This window comes from Theropithecus gelada, chromosome 3, assembly GCF_003255815.1.
Source record: "Theropithecus gelada isolate Dixy chromosome 3, Tgel_1.0, whole genome shotgun sequence".
Lineage (NCBI taxonomy): Eukaryota > Metazoa > Chordata > Mammalia > Primates > Cercopithecidae > Theropithecus > Theropithecus gelada.
Window position 1 is genome coordinate 146863626 of NC_037670.1, and position 25315 is coordinate 146888940.

The following is a 25315-nucleotide window of genomic DNA, read 5'->3' on the forward strand; positions in this document are numbered from 1 at the left end:
CTACACAGCCATTAAAAAGTACAAAATCATGTCCTTTGCAGCCACATGGATGCCCCTGGAGGCCATAATCCTAAGCAAATTAACACAGGAACAGAAAATCAGATACTCCATGTTCTCACTTATAAGTGGGAGCTAAACACTGAGAACACATGGACATAAACATGGGAACAACAGGCACTGTGGACTACTAGAGGGGAGAGGGAAGGAGGGAGATACGGATGGAAAAACTACCTATTGAGTACCAAGCTCAGGACCTGGGTGCAATACCCATGTGTAACAAAACTACACATGTACCCCCATATCTACAACAAAAGTTGAAATTTAAAAAAAGAAAAAAATAATATTCTTAGAATACTTCAAGTTGGATTGATAATCTTAGATTCTAGGGCTTTGTCAGATTTCAATTCATTCTTAAGCTAAGTCTCCCCACATCTGCCCTCAAAGCCAAACTGTGCCTGCTTTCCCAGCAGGTGACTCTGAACTTACATTCAAATAACCATTCAGGAATCCTTACTTCTTGAAGCCCAGGGAAATCATAGGTCAGGCACATTCCGAAATCCTGGCCTCTCTACAATCAGGTGAACAGCACCACTTCACCTGACTGTTGTTACACAAATACACTCAGAAGACTAATTAGATGCCAGTGAATTCCAGCTTTCTTAAAAGATTCTGGACCTTGTCTTGGGGTATATAATATTTTTAAGGTACTGGATTGTTAGTTCCAGAAATGGGTGCATTTTAATTTAACTGAGAATAAAATTGGCCCAAGTAGGGCCCCTTGCTCCCCTGAATTGCCATATTAATGAGTTTTCACCTTCATCATCAACTAATGGGACCACTGAATGAAGTGGTTCTGAGGGCTGATGAATGCCTACAGCCCATGTAGTCATCTGCTTTTGTGCAGTTATGGATAATGAAGATCCTAAACACTTCGGTGGTTTTGTGATCTGAACATCTGTCCCTGAGGGACTGGCCTGAGACTGCTGACTCATTTCACATAGCTGTCACATAAGCAGATCATTCACCCATTAATCACTCCATTAAACCCTATTCTGGGCCTCAGTGGAACATGTTGGCATCATCATGTAGCGTGTAAGAAAACAGAATCATAACTTAGAAGCACAGAAGGGAATGCACTGTGGGGAAGGAGTTGCACAAGTTTTATCCAAGCGATGACAATATAACAAATTTACTAGAGATTTTGGAGAGGTAATTTATTTATAATTTAGCAAAAACATTGCTGCCGTGTTTAACTATGTAGTACATATTTTTTATATGGTTCCAAATTGTCTAGTGATCTAGTTTTTTCAACAACTTTGTTGCTATTTTAAATGGGGTTCACTGACTCACCTGTATATGTAATGTATACACTAATTTTCAACAATTCCAAAACTTATCTTGGCATATATAGAGAGGGAAGGTCTATGCAATTATGTGAGTATGTTTACTGGAGAGAAAAAACAAAGTATAAAATTCTTTTGCAATGAAATTCTTGTTTGCCACTTTTTCAGGGTTGCTAATGGGTTTTACACCTGCACATTTTGAACTATGTTAATTGTGTGAAAGTTGTGGGGAACTAATTGTCTCTGGTGTGAATGCACAGGTGCACACATAATGAACAGCAGTAGATTCCTCTTCAAAACCACCCACCTATTAATGTAAAGAATCATTTGACAATGTAACAATGTTCGTCATTTGTGTGTGTGTGTGTGCCTGTTTTTCCTCTTAAGTACTACAGCAAGTTGTTTCTTACAGGGGAGGATTTTTAAAGCCGTGACAACAAATCTGTTCATTCACTCAGCAAACATTTACTAAGTGCCTACTGCATGTCAGGTACTGCAGTGTATGTTAAAATAAGAACAAATGGATAAACCCAGTATCAATGGAAGATGATTCCACAAACCAGATGAGAAAAGAATAGGTTTATGAAGAAACAAGATAATATTCACAGGCAGACAATCAAAGGCTTACAGCTGGGTATTAAAAAAACATGAGGAGGTAAATAGGAAACACTGGTATCTAAGCCAGTTGCCTACTTATTCAGATAATTAGATATAATAAATCATGTTGTAAGCGATCAGAGAATGGTAATTACTGAACATTCTATAACACATATCAGTTACTTGATATATTTGTAAGGTTGTATGCTATGGTATTACAAATACATTTTTTTCCTGCTGAATTGCTCAAATAATAAAACTGTGTATTCATGCATAAATATAAATTATGGCCAAATAGCTAATGTCTATATCTGGGGCAATAGGTATAGAATTCACAAGTAGCAATCCTTCCCATCTACCTTCACAGTTAACTAAGCCCTTCTGCTTGGATGAGAATTGTCAGCCCAGGAAGAATCACCCTGAATTTGATTCCCAATTGTCAACTGTAAGACTTGTAAGATGTAACCTACCTGCAGGACACAAAGACATTCTGACTCATGGAAAAAATTAAAAAAAAAAAAAAGTAACACTAGTTAATCCTTTATGCATAAAGTTTTTCTAACCTTGTAACTCAGGGATTCTGGGATGGTATTTTATGATGACCTGTTGTGGAGGAGGGCAGAAGTCTCATGACACAGACCTGCCTCTTCCTTACCTCTGATGATGGTCACATCCTAGGCCATGAGTGGGAGGAAAGACTGTATCACTACTGGGCTTGTACCTCACTGAAATCCACCATTGGGTTCATCTCTATGAAGTGACTTTGGGTCTGGACTTCTGGTTCAAGTTTTTAGGGGCTATATGTCATCTAAAGCTCCAAACTTGAAATTCTTTTGGTATTAAAAGTATACTGTAGATAAATGCTTGAAAAATGTAATCACTCTGCTCCTATAGCTATTCAGATTTCAATTTAAAAGAAGGTGAATTAATTTGGTTTTAAATCATTTTATCTTTAAAATTTTAAGAGTAGTTTATAAATTCTGCAGCCTAACACGGGAGAAACATTCCCCTTGTCATTATTTAAGGTATAAGTATTTAGTGGTTTAGTGAATCTTTGGACTATTGCTATGTTATTGTAAGCTGTTAGCCTTATATATGCGAACACAGAAGCCAAAAATCTGAAAATAAATTCATATAATTCTAATTTGAAAAGATGAAAATAAAAATACATATTTACAAAAATAATAACTCAAATGAAATGTGCTTTTAGAAAAAAAAAATGAGACTTACCCATTGACTACCAAACTGGATCATGCCATGGGGGAAAAAAAAAGATGATGAAAGAGAACAGAAGGGAAGAATAAAGAAATGAAGAAAAAGTAATTAAAATGGGAAAAAAAGGCAACAAAATGTCAACTTAAACAGATAATTGAAGAAAAATAAATCAATTTTCACCCAATCACCACTCTCAACAAAAAATCATGGGGTAAAATAAAATTGTACTTCTGAATATAAAACCAAACAAAATATAAATCAAATAGAAAGAATAGGATATTTATTGATAAGAACGAGGTCTAGATTTTTAAGTCTATTTCTACCTAAATTTTTTAAAATGGGAACTACTGTGTAAATAAACGATTTCATACTTTTTTGTGTGTCTTTTATAGATGCAAACTCTGAATACTCTAGATTTGATAAACAAAACAGGTAGCTTTCCAGATTTCTCATTTGCTTGTAAAAAGCAAGGTTTATGTAAAGGACACAACACTTAAGCTGTTAAAAGCTGTATCTAAAAATTCATGGCCACTTATGCAATTTTAGACCGTATTTATATCAAAAAGGAGAAACCGACATGAGCAAAGGATAAAGGGCATTCTATTATTATAATAAAGAAAAGATCAAACATTTGGTGCTGGAGAACTTGGTCTTTTCAATCCAATCTAGAGAATGCCTTGTGGAAAGAGCATCTCGCATGCCAAGGCACCCTGTGCTTCCTTTCCCCATGTGGCAAATTCTACATACCTCTTGTCCTCCATCCAGGGCACAGAGTTTGGTGCTTTGCTTTTTGGCGTCGACTAATACATTAAACATAGTGCAAACAGAAGCTGGAATGCGCAAGTCAGTTGTTTTGCTTGCCTTTTGTAGCTTGAGTTCAAATGCAGTTCTTGTTCTAGTTTTTAAAACACGAATTCAGAGTAAGAAATTCTGCTATACACCTCACCTGTCTTGTAAAAAGTGAAATCAACTCTATAAGATGCTAATTTAAAACATGCAAATAAGGAGTAAGCAGTGTGGTAGTGCTTGGGTACTAAGGGGTGGGATGCTTTTCTTTTCAGGTGTCTCAACGAAAGATCAGATTGTGATATTTTTATATTAAGCCTAGCTTCATCCAGTCACTCAGGCAGTATCACAACCCAAATGAAGCTTTTTGTTATATATAGAGTACCACATTTAATGGAAAAAAACTCGTAATTTCAGTTATTGTCTGAATTAATTGTCTGAATTTACAAGTAGAAAAATCACACACTTGTATGCATTTAAGCAGAAAATATCCTCTATGCGAGGGCTTACCAAATTAGAAAAAAAATAAGCACAAATCTAGAAAACTCTAAACATCGTAATCAATGTACGACAGACAATGTGTAATTCTTTTATGTCACTTACATTCTCTTTCAAAAACCTAAAATTGCAGACAGGGTTTTGAAAGAAACTGCATCATGAGCAATTTGAATTGGTTTTGCTGCAGTATCCTATGAAAATCCACAGATTTGAGACATGAAAATCAAACATGATTTTTAAAAAACATTAAACTACCTAATCCAGGGCCTTGCCTTAAGGGGTCACTGAACATTATTCTAAAGACAGATTTTTTTTTTCCTTGGTTTCAAGATTTCAGAAATATCCAATTGGCCTAACCAGTGTTTGAATGCTTTCCTAATATGTGGCTCCATATTGTCCTTGTATACATAATGAACAAGGACAATGGAAAAAAAATGCTTGACCAATTAGGATGCAAAGCTGATTTTGTAAAACTATTATAAAATGAAAGCACATTTGGAAGAATACAAAGCCTCATAACTTATTTCCAGTTAAGTTATAAAGAATGTAAGCAGGTAGATGGAACTCATCAGATGTGGACAGAAAATACCAGAAAATAGTAATCCCAGAACAACTGATAGTGCTGATCCTATTTTGAGTTTACTATGCCATTTCACAGCACACAGACACAGTACATAATGCATACAGAACATAACAGACCTTTTTCATATGTCTCAGGAGATATTACCTTGGGAATTTAAAGCACAGTATTCCCAGAGAGATAACAATAAGCCCTAAAGAAACCATTAATATGGTATAGATGTTACTGATTAAGGCAATAGTTGGGAGACCTGAAAAAAAGTATCCAGCCAATTTCATCAATTACATGGGTCCTCAGAATTTAATCAAGATAACCTAATGCTCATTAAATGTTGGAATAGTAGTGCATAATGAAACCTTGGCTGTGACAATAATATATTAGGTACTTGATAAAAAGTGATATTTTTGGGTGCTGGAACATTAAGCAGCAATTTGAAAATACATGTCTACCTTTTGACACAGGCCTCTAGCATATCACTGGCCATTAGTTTAAGTCTTTGCTCTAAGTGGTGGGCAAATTCCTGTTCTGGCCAGTGCAGATCAAAGACAAACATTTGCAGTGCATCAAGTTTCCAAAAAAGGTCTTCTGATGTTGCTGAGCCATTGCTAGAAGAAAAAGGAAAAATGAACATCATGAACTCCCCCTTTTAATTAGATTTATCATTAATACATTGCTTTTTCTTTTCTGTATCAATTGCCATCAGTGAAAAAAAATCATATAAAATCTTGAATGATCCAATATTTTCTTTGTTCAGCCTTCTAATTGTTCCTTTACAATTCTTAATAAGGCAGGGCAAGGAGAATAAAATAGAAATAAATATGGTGGTAGGGCACCACTGCACTCCAGCCTGGGCGACAGAGCAAGACTCCGTCTCAAAAAAAGCAAAACAAAACAAAAACAACAACAAAAAAATATGGTGGTAGGGTTTCATACAAAGAGGTAAAATGGATACGTATACTTTACTAAGGAAATTATATTGTGTACATAAGAACAAACATTGTAACTGTTCACTAGGATAAAGATTCTTGCAAATCCCCAAAATTAAGTTTTATGCAGGAAAATTCTTATGTTAGCAACCAGTACCTTTGCCGTTATTCATGCATATGTGCTTCTGTCACCATGGTGGTTTCTGTCTATCTACACGTGTGTAGAATATAGGGTCCCTGAATTTCTCAATTATAGGTAAAGGTGAGACAGGTACTGGAAATAAAATGGGCTAGGTAGGGAAGCAATCTTTTATTTTCATTTTTTGCCTTTTCTGGCTTATTAAAACCCAACTTAGTGCAAGGTGTGGTCTAACAGAGGAATGACATTCAGGGTGCTCTGAAGATGGAGAAAAACAATGCATTTCAGTTCTTTATACCTAACTGTGGAGTCAAGATTTGCTAAGCATTCACTACTATGGTGAAATTACTCTAGAGGACTGTGCTATCAGCCCATGTAAGAAGGTAACTGATATAATATTTTGGCAAAGGGTCATGCTATTACTTTCCATTATGCAAGTACATAGGCTAATACAGAAACAAACGTTTTGAAAGTAAAATATTCCTACATCAAAACATATTGAAATTTAACTATAAAAAGCATAAAAGCAAAAGCAAAAAAAAAAAAAAAAAGCTGCTGTATGATTCATTTGTTCTCAGCTTTCCAACAATTGCTTCACATACACTAACTTCAAATTTGTATTTCTAGTCTACAAAAGAAAATTAAAGAAATAAACTCATTTATTACAACATCGCAGTGGAAAATACCTATGCAACAAACCTGCACATTCTGTGCATGTATCCCAGAACTTAAAGTAAAATTAAAAAAAAAATTGTTTAAAGCACCACATTATTTAGCTAAATATATCTTAATGAGCTAGCTTAGAAAAAAAAGTCACCTCTTGCTCTTGACTAATGAAAAACTTATTTCTGCCCTCCACCCAGGCCTCAGCATCAAAGCTCTATCACAAACCTACATTGCTTCTCTCTTCTCATTCTGCCAGTAATTCCTCCTGATCTCCTTTTCTAGCCAAAATGCCCTCAGATTTAAGTTCTCTAAGGACCAATCACAGCAAAGCAGTGAACACTCTCATAGCACTTTATTCACTTAAATCTCTTCACCTTAATATTCAGTGCCTCAAATGCACCATTAAATAAGAGAACCAGACAACACCATGCTGATTCTACAGTGAAAATGTTGAAAAAACACTACCTTTATTTCTCCTTTTGCCATATATAATACAATTAAGAGAAAAAAAGACCAAACAAAATCTCCTTTCACATCCACAGTGTACAGTTTGGTAGATTAGAGGAACTAAGTCTTAACAATAACTGAATACAATTGGCAAAGAAGCAAATCTACTTCTTATAATCTTTTTACTTTGGAGAAATGTAACTATTTGAAATGTATATATTCTTTAACAACACAATGACAAGGAAAAACATCATAAAACAAAATCTCTATTGGTAAAGGCAGAATTCTACTAAAAATAGATTTTCTAATAATATACGACAACCTTTATAGAGAATATGGTTATATTTTTCTTCTGTTTGATTCTATAGTAAGATTCTTGACAATAAATGTGTTTAATTGGGAATGTAATTAAGAAAACAAGTGTTTGTTATAATTAGACAGATATATGAAAAAAATGTGAGTAGGCTTTCTCTGGAGTTAGTACATATAACCTGCCATTTATTCAGAGCTTTTTCATTTTAAAATTATTTCTAATCAGTGACCTATTCCTAAAGGTATTATTAACAGATTAAAGAATTCAAATGTGAATAATAGACTCTGAGATAATTTCCTAAAAATGCCAGCAGGAAACTTAACTTACTGGCATTCATTTCTAGAGAAAAAAAAAGCAATAAAGATTTATATACAGATAGATACGTGGATGAGCAATCCTTTCATGATTTATGCATTAGTAGGCAGGGATGTATCTTCAAAACCATGGTTACTTTTATATTCTTCGTATTTAATCAGTAGTTGTATTTTTAATTCTTTATGTTAAAGATAAATGTTTCTTGTTACGTTTCAAACTTCAAAAAACAAATGGCAATAACATCATAATGTTATGAGTAATTCTGGACACTCTGACAAAGAACCTAATGTTGATAACCTTGGTAGGTAAAGATAATGGTGATCAACTTGTAAAAATCATTTTTCAATTTCCCCAGAATGGTGAAAGCACGATCACTTTACTTACAAAGCCCCAATTTGTCATTATTTCTGTCCTGAGATTAACATACTTTAAAAAAGAGTCCTCAATAAGGGATTCGGAGTTCATAAAAATCCCAAAGTTAATAAAAGAGTACTAACAAAAAACTAAATTTCACAGGATAATGCCCATGATAGTGTTCTTGGCTAAAATCAAGTGTTAAATAGATGAGAAATTAGGAAGAAAATGAGTTAAATTATAAAACAGTATAAAAAAGAACAAAAAGTCATACACTTAGGTTCATTATACTTTGTAGGTAATTTTCTGAGCACACACAGACACCACTTTACACACTCTAATGGCCAAAAGCATTTGTCTGTAAGAAAAAAAATTCACATGTAACATAATATCCTAGTGAGTATTATGAATGTAGTTATGATGTTTAACTTGGAGAAATACTGCCATATTACTTTGCAAGCTATTCTCTTTCTTGGTCTTTTCCTATCTCTTTTCTTGATTGTGTGTATACCTGACTGGGTGTGGATTTGCAGTTGGTGGTGAGACAGGTAGAAAAACAGCAAGTTCTTAAACACAATGTTCTGTGAGAGCAGAACAAATTAATGACAGGAGTGAGGAATCTGTAGTCAAACAAACCTGGGTTCAAATTTTGCCTCTGTCACTTACTTGCTGTGAGATATTGGGTAAGTTTTGTTTCTTAGTTTCTTTATGACTTAGTTTCCTTAACTGTAAAATGGGGATAATGATACGAGGTTGTTATAAAGATTAAATGAGATAAATAACTTGGCAATGTACTGGAAACACAGTAAATTCTCAATAAATGGAAGCTATTTTTCTTCCTTTCATGATTATTCTTTCTAGTTGATTTCATATGAGATCTTGGGCAAAGCAGGTAACTGCCCAAGTTTTCCCATTTGTAAACTAGGACTATTACTTGGTTCTGATCGCTGTGAGGTATAGTTTTAAAAGCTATACCATTATAAATTATAATGATGATGCCTGATGATAGTAATAATAAGAAAAACAACAATGTAGAGTAGTAGTAATTATTATTTACTGGGTGCCTCGGATATGCCAATAGTACTAATCATTTATTGAGAGCCTAGGATGTGCCTCAATACAGTTTTTTTTTTTAAAGAATCATCACAAAAACATCATCTTTCAATTAGGTGTCATAATTGTTTTAGAGTTGAGGAAAAAGCTCAGGTTAAGAAAGACTTACAATTAACAAGCTAAGATCTAAATTCAGACCTGATCAATTTAAAAGCCCATTCCTGTTCACTTCAGTGTTTCTTAGTTGCTGATTCTGCAATAGGCAAGCTCATCATGATGTGAAGTTAATATGGTTTTTGATGATATAAAAACTATTGAAAAATACCAGGATGTACCAACTGCATAATAAAAGAACAAAAGAAGAACTTCCTGGTTTTGGCAATGAAAGGACAACCCCTTCCCTGCATGATGTAGTACTGTTTTTTAGAAGTTGAGATTGAGATAAAAATAGAAAAAGATTATATTCTTGAAACCATTCTTCCAAAGGTTTTCTAGTTGCACAAGGTGAGTCATCTGGTCAGTAATAAAGCTGGAGCTAAGAATCCTCAAAATGCCTATACTTAAGGAGAACTCTGGTTATTTTACTTAGGGTACCATGTCACCAAATGATTTACTTAGGGTAGAATGTCACCAAATGATTCCTATCCCACATATTACATATGAACTACATTAAACTAGTGTATTTTTTCTTTTTAATCGACATCTTTCATTACAGATATGCTAAGCTTAGCTTACTAGCTTAAAAAACTCTAAATAAAAAAAAAAGCAGTATTCCTCAACCAACGATAATAAATGCCATGCAGTCTAAACACATCTGCGCAGAACACAGCCCAGGCCATGCACCAGCTAACACATCACCAGGAAATAAGTGAGGAATACACACGTGGACTCATATAAAGAAGGCATCCACGAAGGAGTAGAAATGTTAGGAATCTGTGGAAGATTAAGAGGCAGACTTGGAACTTTTGGAAGAGCTACATTGGGAAGACTGTTGGCGATATTCCTGTAAAGAAACAAACAACGTGGGAAGGGACCACCATAAGCGATAACTACAGATGGCCATGTGTAAAATCATAAGGTCAAGGTTGAAGAGGCAGGTGCTCTACGGACACTAGGTAAGATACCTACTTGACAGGTTGCCATGTCTCCTGCTCAAAACCTCTGTGAATTGACTGGGCGATGGAGGACTCCATGAGATCCACATAGCGGACAACCAAGGGTACAAAGATTTCTTGCAAGTGTTTGTGAAATTTTCCATTACACAGAAGTGCTGAAATAGCCAAGCAGAAACAGTGTTTGTCAGAGGGATAATATCAGACATTTGGAAAATATAGGCCAAAAAAAAACACATTTCCTGAGAGAGTCTGACACAGAAGAACTGATAAAATGCAGATGAGAGTACATCATATCCCCCATATTGAATATCAGATCATGGAAACTGATCAAAAAGTATAATTAGCCTTCTATATATGACTGTCAAAACACAAATAGATAATACCTCTCTAAAATTCTCCTGGCAGGTGGTATGTTTTTATTTTCTAAGAGGTTTAACACATAGGCACATGACCACTCGCTGGAAATTCAAGGGAGCTGCCAGCTCCCCTGAAGGTCCCGACACATGTAAATACAGCAATTAAGCAGAGTTACAACCTCTGTGCTATGCTGTGTATCACAAAGGAGCTAAAAGTGCTCAATTCTATGAGGTAAGCTTGATTACTTGTAAAAGCTATTCTTGTTCACTCAGGAGGGTGTCTGTGGGTTTGGGAATATCTATTTTGATTCATGAACATTATAGTTATTTGTGGAGTTTTCTTTTTAGTCATTCAATTTTGCATATCTGTATTTAAAAACAGTCAGCATATCACATGGATTTTTCAGTTTTCCATTTGTCTTTAATAAATGATAGCATGGAACATCCTACCTAAAGTAGTGACAGAAGTCTTAGAATTTGTGCTACAAGGCTGCTGGGCAAGGTACACTCACCTTTTTCAGGCGATGAATGTTTTCTATGCAGATGATACAATTTTATTAAAATATAGGTGAGTATGTGCCTAAGTTGCACCATGAAAAAACAGAGCATCTATAGGAAAACAGTAAGTAATGCTAAGTAATATTTAATAAAGAATTTATTTTAGATGACAATACCATGAATTGTAAATATTTCTCAAAGAACATGCCCTAAGCCCCATTGTGGCCCTCAAAGTGAAAATGTGCGGATTTAAAAATATACTGTCTGGTCAGGAAACGTATTCCTAAAGAGATGGTACTTTAGTTGAATCTAAGTGACAGAAGAACCTTCCATGGAAGACTTAAAGGGGCGGTTTCCAGGTAGAGGGAACAGCTAGCAAACAAGTTTTGGGGAAGAATAAGCTTGGGTCTTTGCAGAGAGATGAAAGGCCAGAGTAACTGCAATAGACTGAGGGAGGGGGAGGGGCAGCCCACAGCAGGGTCTAGATCCTAGGACTGAGTAAGGAGTGTTGCTCGTAGTGGCTGTGATGGGAAGCTTGACGATGCTTATGATTATGCAGAGGAGTGACATGATATGATCTCTCTGGCTGATGTGTGGAAAATGGACTAGGTAGCCAGGGGTGAAAACAGAGAAAAAGGTTAGTACTCAGTTGTTTACTGCAATAGATTAGGTAAAGGATGATAGTGGCTTTGACTAGGGTGAAGAGGTAGAAGCTAGGGAAAAGTCAGTAATCTCATCCACTTTTATGGATCTGAATAGCTATATATGCGTATCATTACTATATCTAATTACTAGCAAGTCCAATAGCAGTGTCTTATAAAATACTCACTGTGACAACTTCCTACACTATCTTCTTCAGGGCAAAAATATCCCAAAAGCCTAAGAGTGTTTTAGATCTTGGTCAAAGGATATGATGTTTATCACTGTGGCATGTATATGAAGATGTCTTCGATATGTTACTTTATGAGTTTCTGAAACTTGTCAGAGGCTGGACAACTACAGGTACATAAACTGGTATGGGAAGTAATTCTAGACACAGAAGGAAATACAACAGATTTTTTTCTACCTCTAATTGATATGGGTTAGTATTTTTTTGTGGCTAAATAATCTTTTCCCAGCTCAGCTATATGCTAAAATATTTCCCATTAAATTGTGAACGATAATCATACTTAATGATAGGTGTCTTATTTAGGAGACTAATGTTATCTTAATGATGTTTTCATTAGCACACTGAAAGAAGCTTTATTTATTCCTGGAGATTCAATCATCAAGCTAGAAGGTACTACAGCTCAAAAAATTCAGTTACTTTCATCAAATGCCACCTAAATAAGCATGCTAAACTTTAAGGATAAAATATTCTCATTCAAACCATCTAATTCACTATAGTACTCAAATTTAAAAAAGATACTGATATCTGCATTTATTGGGTCTCTACTTAAGAACTCTCATTCTCTTCTTCCTCCTCCTCTTCCCTAGCATATTTGGAGTACCAAGCACTTTGTGAAGTCCTATCTGTGCCTTATCTCATTTAATCATCACAGAAACTCTACAAGGGAGGAACTATTTATTTATTTATTTATTTATTTATTTATTTATTTATTTATTTATTTTTTGAGATGGAGTCTCGCTCTTGCAGCCCAGGCTGGAGTGCAATGGCGCGACCTTGGCTCACCGCAACCTCTGCCTCCTGGGTTTAAGTGATTCTCCTGCCTCAGCCTCCCGAGTAGCTGGGATTACAGACGTGTGCCACCATGCCCAGCTAATTTTTGTATTTTTAGTAGAGACAGGGTTTCTCCTTGCTCGTCAGGCTGGTCTCGAACTTCTGACCTCATGTGATCCACCTGCTTTGGCTTCCCAGAGTGCTGGGATTACAGGTGTGAGCTACCGCGCCCGGCTGGAACTATTTTTTTAAACTTATCAATAAGGTAACTGAGGCATAGAGAGTTTAGGATACTTGTCTGAGATCATTTAGTCATTAATAGAACCAGGATTTGATATAAAAACTCCATGTTAACCTCTATAAAACTACCATTCCTCACTCTGACAACCAATTAGTCATCAAGACTGGTGTATTTTATATTCTTAGTATCTTTCAGTAAGTTACCATGCTCTCTTCATCACTACTGCTGTTGCACTAGTGCAGCCCTCTCATCTCCTGTCTTGATTAATGCAATAATAACCTAACTGGTCTTTAGGATCCTAATATTTCCTCTGCCAATCCATCTTCTCAAAATCATAAGCAGAGGGGCTTGCTGAAATATAAAACTAAGAATGTCACCTCTAAAGATTATAATCTTTTAGTGGATCATTATGACAAGCTTCAAAAGCCGGAGCATGGTATGGAAAGCTTTCCAAGATCTGTCTTCAAGTTACTTCTCCAGCTCATTTCTGTTGCCTTACCTTTCATTTCCCGCGGTACAGTCATAATGATTTTCATGATTCAATATACACTTGCTCCTCAAATCTTTTCTAGAAATGCTTCATTCTGCTGTCCCCTTGCCCAATTACTGGCTTCTCTTGTTTACTCTCTACCCTGGACAGGTTTCCACTGTGGTTTTTGTTATAAAAGTGATCTTCTCTTGCTGACATATTTCTCGCTGACATATTTCTCGCTGCCTACAAGGATTTAAGGTTCTCAAGGCAGAAACTATATCTGTATTCTAAGTTCCAGAAAAGTCCCTGGCTCAGAGCAAGTAATCAAATGTTTGTTGGATGAATGAATACTTGAATACTAAGATTACTACATTATTATTCAGAAGATTGTATTAAATGACACCTATAAAACCTATTGAGGCCTGTATATACCCCTCATACTTTGTTTAAAATATATAGCATTAGATAAGATGGTTATAACTTCTCTCTCTCTCTCTCTATATATATATATATATATATATATATATTTTTTTTTTTTTTTTTTTTTTGAGACGGAGTCTCGCTCTGTTGCCCAGGCTGGCGTGCAGTGGCCGGATCTCAGTTCACTGCAAGCTCCGCCTCCCGGGTTTATGCCATTCTCCTGCCTCAGCCTCCCGAGTAGCTGGGACTACAGGGACCCGCCACCTCGCCCGGCTAGTTTTTTGTATTTTTTTTTAGTAGAGACAGGGTTTCACCGTGTTAGCCAGGATGGTCTCGATCTCCTGACCTTGCGATCCACCCGTCTCGGCCTCCCAAAGTGCTGGGATTACAGGCTTGAGCCACCGCGCCCGGCCACAAGTTCTATTTTTAACCCATATGTACAAGATCAGACTGCTAAAAATTCTAATGAATATGAAAGTTGGTTATTTCATGTTCCTTATTTTAATGAATGTGGCAAAGAAAGGATTTTCTCTGGTCAGTTATGAATCTTGATAGCAAATATCCTGCAGGATTTAAAGAAAATGAAGATTACCTATATTTCCTATGAACTACAAAAAAATCTTAAATTCTAGCCAAAAGTTTGCTCAGAATTCAGCAAAAAGTTCTTTTTTATTTGAAAAAAAAATCAAATTATAAACCCACATTTGAAAGCTTTAGAAAATTGGCAGTATTATTTCTTTGGTAATTAGACAGAAAGGGGAAGGAGGGAGTGGGGGAGAAATGGGGGAGACAGACAAAGAGAAAATGATAGAGGGGAGGGGGAGAGGGAGAGGAGGGGTGGGGGAGGGAAGAAAGGAGAAATAAAGAGAAATACACAAAGAGGGGGAAAGAAAGGAAAGAGAATATTTGGTTTCCAAAGACAAGCTACAGAAACACACACTACACTACACTTGTCTATGTAAATGTATGCTCCTTCCTTAGTTGTCCATATGGCAGCTTGCATTCCATTCCTATCAGACACTGTCAAAAGCCCCTCTTAATATGTAGCCTGAGGCATCATAGTAAGTGCTTCTATCTTCTCCATATGGTTTAATAAGGATAGGTTATGATTTGGGGCTGTCACCTGTCCAAATCAAGCCTTTACAAAGCACCCATTACAACAGTTCATTGGAAGAGGCAAGTTCTTAATGTGGCCTCATCCGAGAGCACTTCTGACACCATACCCAAGTATGTGGCGGTGAAAAGAGCTGCTCAGAATGAGTCTCAAAAAGTGATTACCATCTAAGGGGAAAAGCAGCACCTACTTTTCAGATAAAAAAATAACTTTTTTCCCCAAAAGATTCCATGTTTCCAAATATCACCTTGTTAGAAAATAATGAGGCATCAATGACATCGAGCCCTATGGTACAATTAGAAATGGCAAAAAGAAAACAAATGGCTTAAATATAAGCTAAACCCAGGATGTAATATGCCCAATTATTTTGAAAATCCCCGATAATAAATTAGTGTTGATTATTTTCATACTAAAAAGTCTTACATTTATAAAAGTACTTGTCATAGGCTTTTAGTAGTAAGATTTCAACAGAGAATTTAAATTTAAACTATGATCCAATTAATAACAATTACTGAGACAGTAATCACTGGGTAAAATAAAGATTAAGCAAATAAAAGAATTCATATATTGTTTTTAGGGTAAAAATATGCTGCTGACTCTTGAACCCATATAATCTAATTTTATAGTGCTCATCCTCTTCCAATTAGCCAGCTTTAGTGGATTACCAGAAAGAATGATTTTTCTCCTTAAACTTCAAATTAGGCATTTCAGAAGGAAATAGGTAATTCATGACCAGCAAAACAAACAGACAATACCAACCACAATAAAATCAACAGACTTTGCCATAAAACAATTATTTAAGAGACTACAAATTGTATCAACTCTAAGCAAAGCAAGCACAGTGGACTAAGAAAATTAATAAGTCACTCTTCATGTTGACAAATGCATATAATGAAGACTCCCATCACAGAAACAGGAAATATGAATATGGGCTTCAGGAGAAAAGCCAGGAGAACTGCAGTCTAGAACAGCATTATGTAAAAGGAAAACACTCACCTACTTCCTCTCTCTCACTCCCCCCAACCCACCCCCAACCGCCTTATCCCTCCCTGAGATCTAGGAATAGCACCCAGCTAAGAATCTGGCACATTAAGTAGTCACTCAATAAATGTCTGATTATTGAATAAATATCAATAATAATCTACCTCCTAACGGAAACTCCAAGAGCATCCAATTTAAGTAGACTAGGAAACACATTGGATTCTATTGTCCTTTTAATTAAAAAGTTGATAAGTAATTTTATAGTTTGGTAATATTAATGTATACATTAACTAGCATAGTAACCCCTAAAACCATACCCAGCTCTTCCTTTTCCCTGGTGGCACTTGCTAATATATATTCATACACATATACATCTATCTAGGGAGAGAAAGTGACAAGAAGTGATAGAACACAGCTGTTAAACGTTTCTTACTTTTTGGGCAACAAATCCAAGTTTAAAACTATAATGAAAAAATTTCATAGGATGGTACACATAATTTAAGTTATACTTCTACAATCAACTGCATCAAGTTATCTGTGTATATGTGTGCATATCCTCCACTAGATTTTATGCTTTTCAAGGGGAGGAATCATTTCTTATTTATCCATGTATTTGCAAGGGACCTAGGATTTGTAAACTGCAGGCATTAAGCACTTGTTTCGTGTGAGATTAATTCAGAAAAGTCAATATAAATCCTAACCAAAGCTAATAAGGCAAAGATAAACAAAGAAGTCTTATGGTCCAGCAGTCCTCATGCTGTTTTGTTTTTTTTTAAATGAGATTATGTAATATTAAAGGCAAATAGAAAAGTCTGTAATTTTACTCAAGCTATGCACAGCCTTCTAATCTTTGAGTTAATGTCCCACAATACTTGCCCCATCAATGGGAATGATTGAGTACAGCTATATCATGATCAATAACTCTCTCAAGGGTGGGTTTCCTGATGTCCACGGTTTTCAGAAGTTACAGGTGTTCTGGTTAATCTGTTACAAAAAACACATTGGCATTTTAGAGTAGGTTATTATCTTTAAGCCACTAAACCCTCTGAAAATATAAAAAGCAGATTTAAATTTTTAAAAAGTCTACAAGTAGTAAAGACACTAGAACAGATCGGGCGTGGTGGCTCACGCCTGTAATGCCAGCACTTTGGGAGGCCAAGGCGGGCAGATCACCTGAGGTTAGGAGTTCCAGACCTGCCAGACCTACATGGAGAAACCCCACCTCTACTAAAAATATAAAAATTAGCCAGGTGTGGTGGCACATGCCTGTAATCCCAGCTACTTGGGATGCTGAGGCAGGAGAATCGCTTGAATCTGGGAGGCGGAGGTTGCAGTGAGCCAAGAGCACGCCATTGCACTCCAGCCTGGGCAATAAGAGCGAAATTCTGTCTCAAAAAACAAAACAAAACAAAACAAAAACAAAAAAAGAAATTAGAACAGTACTGTGGAATTCAACTGAGGGGAAAAAGGTAGTGACTTCTTGCTTTTATATTTCCTTTACCATACTGGTCAGTAAAACAAATTCTGACACACCATTTTGAATTCAGTCAACTCTGGGGATTAGAGTTAAATATATTCTCACATTTTGGCCCTTATTTCATCATTTGTAAAGTGCATACTTATAAAACTAAGCTGGCACACACAGCTTTGCTGTAATCTAGATGTTATACCCTTTCTGCATTGTCCCTGGTATATGTATATCCAGATATATCTATAAACACCAATTCGTGAATTTCAGATGCACAGCTCATTTAAGCACTTGAAATAGAATAACACGCAGGTGTCAGCCTTCCATATTTCAAAGCTTGAAGATTAACCTAATATACAATATGGTGACCTAACAGTCCTTCATTTGAAAGAAATCTGAAAAATAATCTCTGATACAGCCTAAGTGTGAGAATAACCCAGCGGGATTTCCACCTCTTCATTTCTTAATGAGGTTTTTGATAATGAGAGGTGACTTTGCCAGTCACTCTGGGCTCTATTATGGCTAATTTGACTCCACTTCACTCTCCTTGTTAATTATTAACACTAGCCTTTTTATCCTCATGAGACCACATTCCAATTTTTCCTTTTTCGATTTTTATGAGCCCATCTTTATGAAGGTGAAAGTCTTGGAGAATAGGTTTTCACTTAGTATAGAGCAGGAACATTTATTATTCGTTTAGGCAGAGACGCTGTGACATTGATTATATAAGCACGGGTGTTCTTTGGGATGGCTTTAATGTGCTAGTAATGTGAAAAGGCTGTTAATTAAAGAAGCAGCACCGTGGTATTTTTCAGTTGGGAACCAGTTCCCAATAGAATGGTCATTTGCCACTTGCTAGCATATCCACAGATTAAAAGGTGACTAGCTCCAAGGGTTTGCCTTTCAGTAGTGCTGAAAGAAATGATTTGTGCCATTTGCAGATGGCTTCCATTTGTTAGACGCGGTCACTTGCCTTATCTATTATTGACAGAACAACTGTGGAAATAGCGTGCAAGGGTAGAATCTATTTGTACTAGCTTTATAGTCACCCAGTATCATTGAACCATCGTGCTAATTACTTCATTATGAAAACATTTATCTTCCCTCAATTTTAATACAGCTCTCCTTCAAAATTGTTTCCTTAGATACCATTTAAACTGATAGCCCATTAAATTACCTCTTTAGTAGGGGAGTAGATTGGGGTAGATGAAGGCAGGGTAGAGGGCGAAGTGAGAGCTCGGTCTTTTTTGGCCAGAAATGGAGGCTTTGTTTTCATCATCAGTCTTGCTCTGGGAATCAGTGAGTGAGTCTGTGAGGGGTGGGAGATTGGGGACAGTTGCTAAAATTGTGGTGCAGCTGGTGCTCTTCCCTTGAGGAAAACCACATTTCAGCTCCAAGGGTTCTCCACATTTCATCTCCAAGGGTTCTCCAAGCTATGACTTTCCCTAATCACGGCTAACTGTAAGGAAAGGCACACACCCCAGATAGATTTTTTTTTTCTCCTTAAAATAGAAACCGAATTTGCTGTGTTGAACCTTCCCTAATTAGTTCAGTCCCTAGCAGTCTTGTCACAGATGATTCCTAACATACATGCTAAGACCACACATACCTTTATCTCATCCTTTCTGTACTCTTTAACCAACTCCTTTCCTCTGCCCCCTACAACACAATGCCCGTATAAATATTTTCTCATTAAAAAATAAAAGTTCAAGGACTCTTTTGTCTTCCTTAAAAAGGTGTTTTATCAATGCCCACAGAATCTGCTTTTGTTACAGTGAAATGAGACTGAACTGGAGACACAGTACTCAGGCTCTGACTCATCTCTGTCCTTAACTCCCTACTGTCAAGCCCCCGCCCGAGTTCCTGCCTCTAGGCATTAGGTTTTCTCAGCTAGAAAATGAAGAGTTTTGTTTAAGATCCCTTCCATACTCCAAAAGATAAAAAGCTATTTTTAAACATCAAAGCATAAAAATTTTAATATAAGGAAGATAAGTAACCAATTGGGATATCTGAATTATTCATGAACCACGCCCAACTCAGCTATAAAGTTTTCAAACCACTAATAAAGTACGAATTCTAACTAATATGTCCATTAGTTTGAGAGGTCTTAGCAATTTTAAATTTTGGGAAAGCAAACATAAATATTCAACATTATTAATAATAAATCACAAACTGTTTAAAAATCTAAATATAATTAATAGCCTGTTTTGTATAATGCACACACACACAGACTTATGCCTATGTAAGCAAGCACTGTTTTTCAACAAATTAACTCCCTTCCTAATATTGGACATTCAGAGCTCTCTGTCCTATTACCTCTGGCTAGTTAAAATTGTAATTATTTGGAACTTAGACAATAACTCTAATTGGGTCAACATGGTAAAAACTGTAATGCTGTGGCCTCATTGTAAGATTTTTTCTTTCAAGGGGTACTAAAAGGATAGAAGTTCAACATTTTCCCATAGTTTTCCAAAAGGACAATTTGGGGGCAGCTGCAGGTTGACATTAAACATTTGGATTGAATTCAGTAAATCACTCAGTATCTAAGGAATGTAATAAAACAAACACACAATTATTAACAATGGTCTTCCGTATCACCAAGGGTGATATTAATAGTTAGAAGAATTATGTTTTATCAACTACTCAGTGGTCTTGATTTTGGATGGAAACTTGTGAGTATGGCATAAAAGTCATTGCATTTTATTTCAGTTCCCCAGATAACACCATACTCCCAGTACCAAAAGGAAAGTATGACACTAGGGAACTTTTCGGTTTACCTCTCTACATGGAGGAGCTGTTTTTCTCAGAAATAATTCAGGTTTTCTAAAATCTGCAAATCATGATAAAATAAAAGCCAAGACCTAGACTTACCCTCAAAATTGACAGTGCTCAAAAGAGATCAGTACTAAATGCTTCTCTATTTTGACTAAGTACCGTACAACAAAATAGCACAAGATGATATGTAGTCAATGTATAGAAATGGTTAAATCAGGAGAGAAATACAAAACATATTTATATGTGAATTAAATATTTGTAAATATGATTGAAAATTACATTTTCATAGTTATAATTATGAAAATTATGTAGTTTTAATTTATTACCCCACAAATTTACACTTGCATTGAAAAAACTCTTCTTAAAAATAAATATGAAAAAATATTAATTCATTAAAATTAATGATATTCCATTCATTGTAGATAAGTAATTCATTGTAGGTAAGTAATTCCATTCATTCTAGATGAATGGAATATCATCAAAAAATATTAATTCATTGTAGTAGAAGTTCTCCAACAGAACTTGCAAGAAATCCACAACATATTTTGTTTTCTCTACAAAATAGATTACAATATTTTGAATATGCTAAAATATTCATCATCTTAACTAATTGCTTGATGGTGAACATTAATAAATGCCTCATTTTTAAATAATCCCCAACATACATCTAAGTATGTTTGATTCTTGAGTTTTCATTCAAATGGAGAAAACAGTGTTAAAGAATATCTTACATATGGCCAGGCGCGATGGCTCATGCCTATAATCCCAGCACTTTGGGAGGCCGAGGTGGGTAGATCACGAGGTCAGGAGAACAAGACCATCCTGGCTAGCACAGTGAAACCCCGTCTCTACTAAAAATGCAAAAAAAATTAGCCGGGCGTAGTGGCGGGCGCCTGTGGTCCCAACTACTTGGGAGGCTGAGACAGGAGAATGGCATGAACCCGGCAGGGGGAGCTTACAGTGAGCTGAGATCACACCACTGCACTGCAGCCTGGAAGACAGAGCGAGACTCTGTCTCAAAAACAAACAAACAAACAAACAAACAAAACCCAAGAAACTCCCGTCTCAAAAACAAAAAACAAAACAAAAGAAAAACATCCTACTTACTTATTATCATTTAGGGAACTTAATGCCTTATATATATATACTTATTTTTGGTAGCAGGTTTATTGTTATACATTTGTCTTAAGATAATATTAAAAACCTGACTGTAATTTCATAGCAGAAAATGAATGATGATGTAAGATTGGGAAAGGAAGACAGTCATTCCACATTGGCTAGGTGGCAGGAGGGAACCAAATTGGAACTTAAAAACTGACTGAGGGCCAGGTGTGGTGGCTCACACCTGTAATCCCAGCACTTTGGGAGGCTGAGACAGGTGGATCACTTGAGGTCAGGGTTTTGGGACCAGCCTGGCCAACATGGTGGAACCCTGTCTCGACTAAAAATACAAAAATTAGCTGGGCATGGTGTTGCATGCCTGTAATCCCAGTTACTTGAGAAGATGAAGCATGAGAATCACTTGAACCTGGGAGGCGGAAGTTGCAGTGAGCCAAGATTGTGCCACTGCACTCCAGCCTTGCTCCTGATGGAGCAAGCTCTGTCTCAAACAAAACAAAACAAAACAAAACACCTGGCTTAGGATAATTTGCAGAATGAATGATTCACATATGGATAATTGCATGTGGGTTTATTAGCAACCACTGAGAGCAGGCCTTATGGTTGAATCTAAGGTAGGAATTGTAAGCTTATAATAGCATCTTTGGAAATGAAACGAAATTGGATAGGAGAATGAATAAGACTAACAAAATCTACAATATTTATTTATCATCTATTATATGTGAGTTATCATCTTATTTAATGCTCATTGACAAAGACACTGTTGGTGCTATTATTTTCCTTCTTTTATAGATACAGCACCTAGAGTTTGGAGAGGTTAAGCTATTGTCAAAGGTCAAGTGGTAAGTGACAGAGAGACGTGAATCTGTCTGGCACCAAAGCTCATGTTGTTAATTATTCTAACATGATGCCTCTCTTACTAGAACAGAAGTTTTTAACCTGGTGTCCTAAATTTAGGATGTCCATGGAAAGTACAATATTACAAACAATTTCATATCTATGTGATTTCCCCCGCCCCCCCCAGTTTTATCACAGACTCAAAGGGGCGAACAACCAAAGGAAGTTAAGAAAGACTGGACTAGAGCCATGAACAAAACCAATAAAGATTTTTTCTTTAAACAAACACAACTATAAAAACATGAATTTAGGTTTACAACCAGAAAGATATAGCAGTGGCCTTCTGGGAAGAGAGCAGCAAAAGCACATGCAGTTTTAACATACAAAATGTTCTAAATAAAGTATAGTTTTAAACAAGTTCTAAATGTATTAACAGCATGAAGAAGTTCCTTGGAGAGTCAGAGCAGACATGGGCTGCAGGAAGACAGGGAAGAAGGAAGCAAGGCACCTCTCATTTGGGTCTGGTTATTCAGGTCACATGGTGAGCACTGTGTTCTTCTGAGCACCACACTCCAGAACAACACTGAGAAATGGAGTGAGGTCTATTCAGGGTACGGTGATGAGAATGGCAATGGGCATGAAAACCCTATTGTAAGACAGAGTTGTTTTATATGGGAATAAAGAGTGGCAGAAGAAAATACATGATAGAAGACAACTGTTGCATTGATCAAAGAGAATGGGTCAGAATCAGAGGTTAGGAGGAGGCAGAGTTCACCTTGGTGCATCATGACAATAATTTTATTCAGTAGGGAATTAGTGACCCCCATGGTCACTTCAAGTGTTGAAACAAAGGTTGTCAGTGGTAACCAAACTTGAGACTAAGTGAAACTTAAAAAAGCATTACAACGAAAGGCCTAGGAATCTGTATGTTAAAATCTTGATAAAAAACAAAGTTTGTATTGTTTGCTAGAAGACCATCTACCAGAATAAATGTAAAAGTTATTATTAAATTGAGAATAAAAGTCTCAATAGAGAGATTTTACATTCTCCTTAATTTCTAAATGTTGAATGAGCAAGTCATACCACATAGCAATATCTGCCTATCATCTGTAGAAATGAACCGACCCTCAGGCCAGCAATATTACCACAATGGATTTAAGTAGGAGCCTTAACATAACATGATTTTTACAATCATGAATTAAGGTGTCTTTCAGAGATGTAAATGTTCTCAAGTACTTTTGAAATGTCAGCCTTTAAAGATTTTCAGATTCATAAAGTACAATAAGGTTCATAAAGAAGGATGCCTAGGTTACCAGACCTCAATGAAGGCAGGAGGATGGGAATGAGAGTACCTTCAGAGCCCAGTGGAGTGTGGGAGTGTCCCCGGGCTCCCTTAGTCTCTGGCCTAACATAGTCGGGCAGGTTGAGCAAACCTGAATGTTACCCATGTGAACTCTTGTCAGGCTGGTGCTAGGGCACAGTAAAAATACATTCACATTCAACATTCTCCCACCCCTCCCCATTTCACATACTCAAGAAAACGCAAATGCTCACTGTCATTTCGGAGGAAATTATTAAGCAGTTGGAAAAGAGGAAAACTATCCCAGGAGTCTTGTGGTTGAGCCTCTAGTGCAGTGTCCATATCTACTGTAAATAAAGCCCAAAATTTCTCTGCATGTTCAGCCAATAAATCAGGCCACCAGGCAAATGCCTACAAAAGGATAAAAACATAGAGAAATACATTACTTTTTAGAAACATGCACAAGTACTGTGCCAGTTGAAAATATTTTATAACATGTCTTAGTTTCACAAACAGGTATGATACACAAACTATAATATTTTTTAGCCTGAGGAAAATTTTATAGGTACAAATTAAAATCATACATTTGGCACTGATGAATGAAACAGAAAACAGAATTAAAATGTACAAGGACATTTATTCCTTTATAAAAGAAATACATGATTAGTTTACAACATTTAGAACATATATAAAACAAAAAAGAGAAATTATTTCTATCTCATAATTTAAACATATCTATTCTGAATTTTTTGGTGTATTTACTTTCAATTTTTTTTTTCTGTGAATAGAAACATTGAAATATTTGGTATCACACTTTATAATGTTTTTCTGTGATTTCACTTTTAATATAATAGCATAATCTTCTGCTATAAGGATATGCTGTTATTTGTTTACCTATTACCCTATTAAAATGGCTGTTTTCAATTTTTTGGTATTCTCAATGATAGTGTAGTAAATATTTTTACATAAATATCTTTGAATATAGTACTGATTATTTCCTTAGGATAAACTTCTAATAATTACTGGATTAATGGGTATGTATTTTAGAGCCTTCACACATTGCAAATTGCTCTTTATGAAAAGTATTTGCTCACATCCATTCTCCATTCAGCAGCCAGTTACCATTTCATTTATTTTTTTGAGACAGGGCCTTACTCTGTCGCTTAGGCTGGAGTGCAGTGGTTGATCTCGGCTCACTGCAACCTCTGCCTCCCAGGTTAAAGTGATTCTCATGGCTCAGCCTCCCAAGTAGCTGGGACCACAGATGTATGCCACCACGCCTGGCTAGTGTTTTTGTATTTTTAGGAGAAATGGGGTTGCGCTATGTTGGCCAGGCTGGTCTCCAACTCCCGGCCTCAAATGATCTGCCAGCTTTGGCCTCCCAGAGTGCTGAGATTACTGGCATGAGCCACGGCGCCTGGCTTCAAATATGAATTGGATTATAACAGGAAGATACAAATCACATAAAAGGGGATTGCAAAATTTTGACACACTATTTTCCAAGGAACTTTCCATGTTTATAAAAATTTCATGTTTCACATTTATAGTAAATATGGCCTTAAAATAATAGATATAAAATAATAATCAGTAACTAAAAAGATTGCCATGTAATTAATAAGCAGATGGTAAAGGATGACTTAAGGAAGAACAGTGTAGTATAAATAATAGATTTGAGAGTTTGGGACATTTTAATGCCTGGTTCAATGCTGTGACTAATATATGAATGC

The 25315-nt window shown here is 36.1% G+C and overlaps 1 protein-coding gene across 16 annotated transcripts in view; it reads right to left on the reverse strand.

Moving 5' to 3' along the window:
- CADPS2 (calcium dependent secretion activator 2) overlaps window positions 1-25315 on the reverse strand; it is a 576693-nt gene that overhangs the window by 65231 nt on the left and 486147 nt on the right. For 8 of the 16 annotated variants that reach the window (XM_025379678.1, XM_025379674.1, XM_025379673.1 and 5 more), the window contains 4 exons: window positions 23843-23999; window positions 10361-10502; window positions 5469-5624; window positions 3903-4050 (listed from right to left, as the gene is read on the reverse strand). In XM_025379678.1, the coding sequence (XP_025235463.1) occupies window positions 3903-4050; window positions 5469-5624; window positions 10361-10502; window positions 23843-23999 (603 nt within the window). Of the gene's footprint in view, window positions 1-3170; window positions 3186-3902; window positions 4051-5468; window positions 5625-10115; window positions 10236-10360; window positions 10503-23842; window positions 24000-25315 lie in introns of all 16 variants that reach the window. The other 8 variants (XM_025379667.1, XM_025379666.1, XM_025379668.1 and 5 more) reach the window with 3 other exon arrangements.